The sequence below is a fragment of the Seriola lalandi genome, unplaced genomic scaffold, assembly GCF_002814215.2.
Source record: "Seriola lalandi dorsalis isolate HSWRI2012SDOR001 ecotype SW California unplaced genomic scaffold, Sedor1 jcf7180002054977, whole genome shotgun sequence".
Classification (NCBI taxonomy): domain Eukaryota; kingdom Metazoa; phylum Chordata; class Actinopteri; order Carangiformes; family Carangidae; genus Seriola; species Seriola lalandi.
The window spans coordinates 38,149-38,600 of record NW_019525527.1 but is presented as its reverse complement, the minus strand read 5'-3'; the positions used below and the strand labels follow the sequence as shown (position 1 = coordinate 38,600).

Below are 452 nucleotides of genomic sequence, written 5' to 3'. Positions count from 1 at the left end.
AGCTCTCACCAAGCCTCCACTGTTTTACCTCCACCTTCCAGTGAGGACGTTCACAACAGACACAAACACTTTGATTTCAGACCAGGTCCAACAACACGTCGTACAAACTAGTTCTTTTCTACAATAACCTGAGTCTCACTGTCAGTTACAGCTTACATCTGATCAGCTGATGGACGTCGCCCTTTAAACTCAATGAAAACATCCTTCGACTCGTCGCTCTTTAAAGACAGACAGCTGGGTTCAGGAGAGTCTGGTCTCTGCTGCTGGATCCTGAAACAAAAACAGAACTGATAAATGTGCATGTTGAATAAAAACTGATGAAAAATATCTTCAATTGCTTCTTGAACACAACAACTGAATTTAAATGAGAAATGTCTTTCTGACTGTTTTAAATTCTGACCTTCCATCAACAGATTGTCTGAAATTAACAGAAAACTCCATGGACCCGTCAC

General features: G+C 40.9%; 1 protein-coding gene and 1 long non-coding RNA gene across 2 annotated transcripts in view; both read right to left on the bottom strand.

Annotated features, from left to right (window-relative positions):
• Positions 1–452, bottom strand: part of LOC111646870 (protein NLRC3-like) — a 20,897-nt gene that overhangs the window by 15,222 nt on the left and 5,223 nt on the right. The window contains exon 5 of the mRNA XM_087171145.1: positions 157–270. Within this exon, the coding sequence (XP_087027271.1) occupies positions 157–270 (114 nt within the window). The remainder of the gene's footprint in view (positions 1–156; positions 271–452) is intronic.
• Positions 1–452, bottom strand: part of LOC147817279 (uncharacterized) — a 12,421-nt gene that overhangs the window by 11,777 nt on the left and 192 nt on the right. The gene's annotated exons all lie outside the window — the stretch shown is intronic.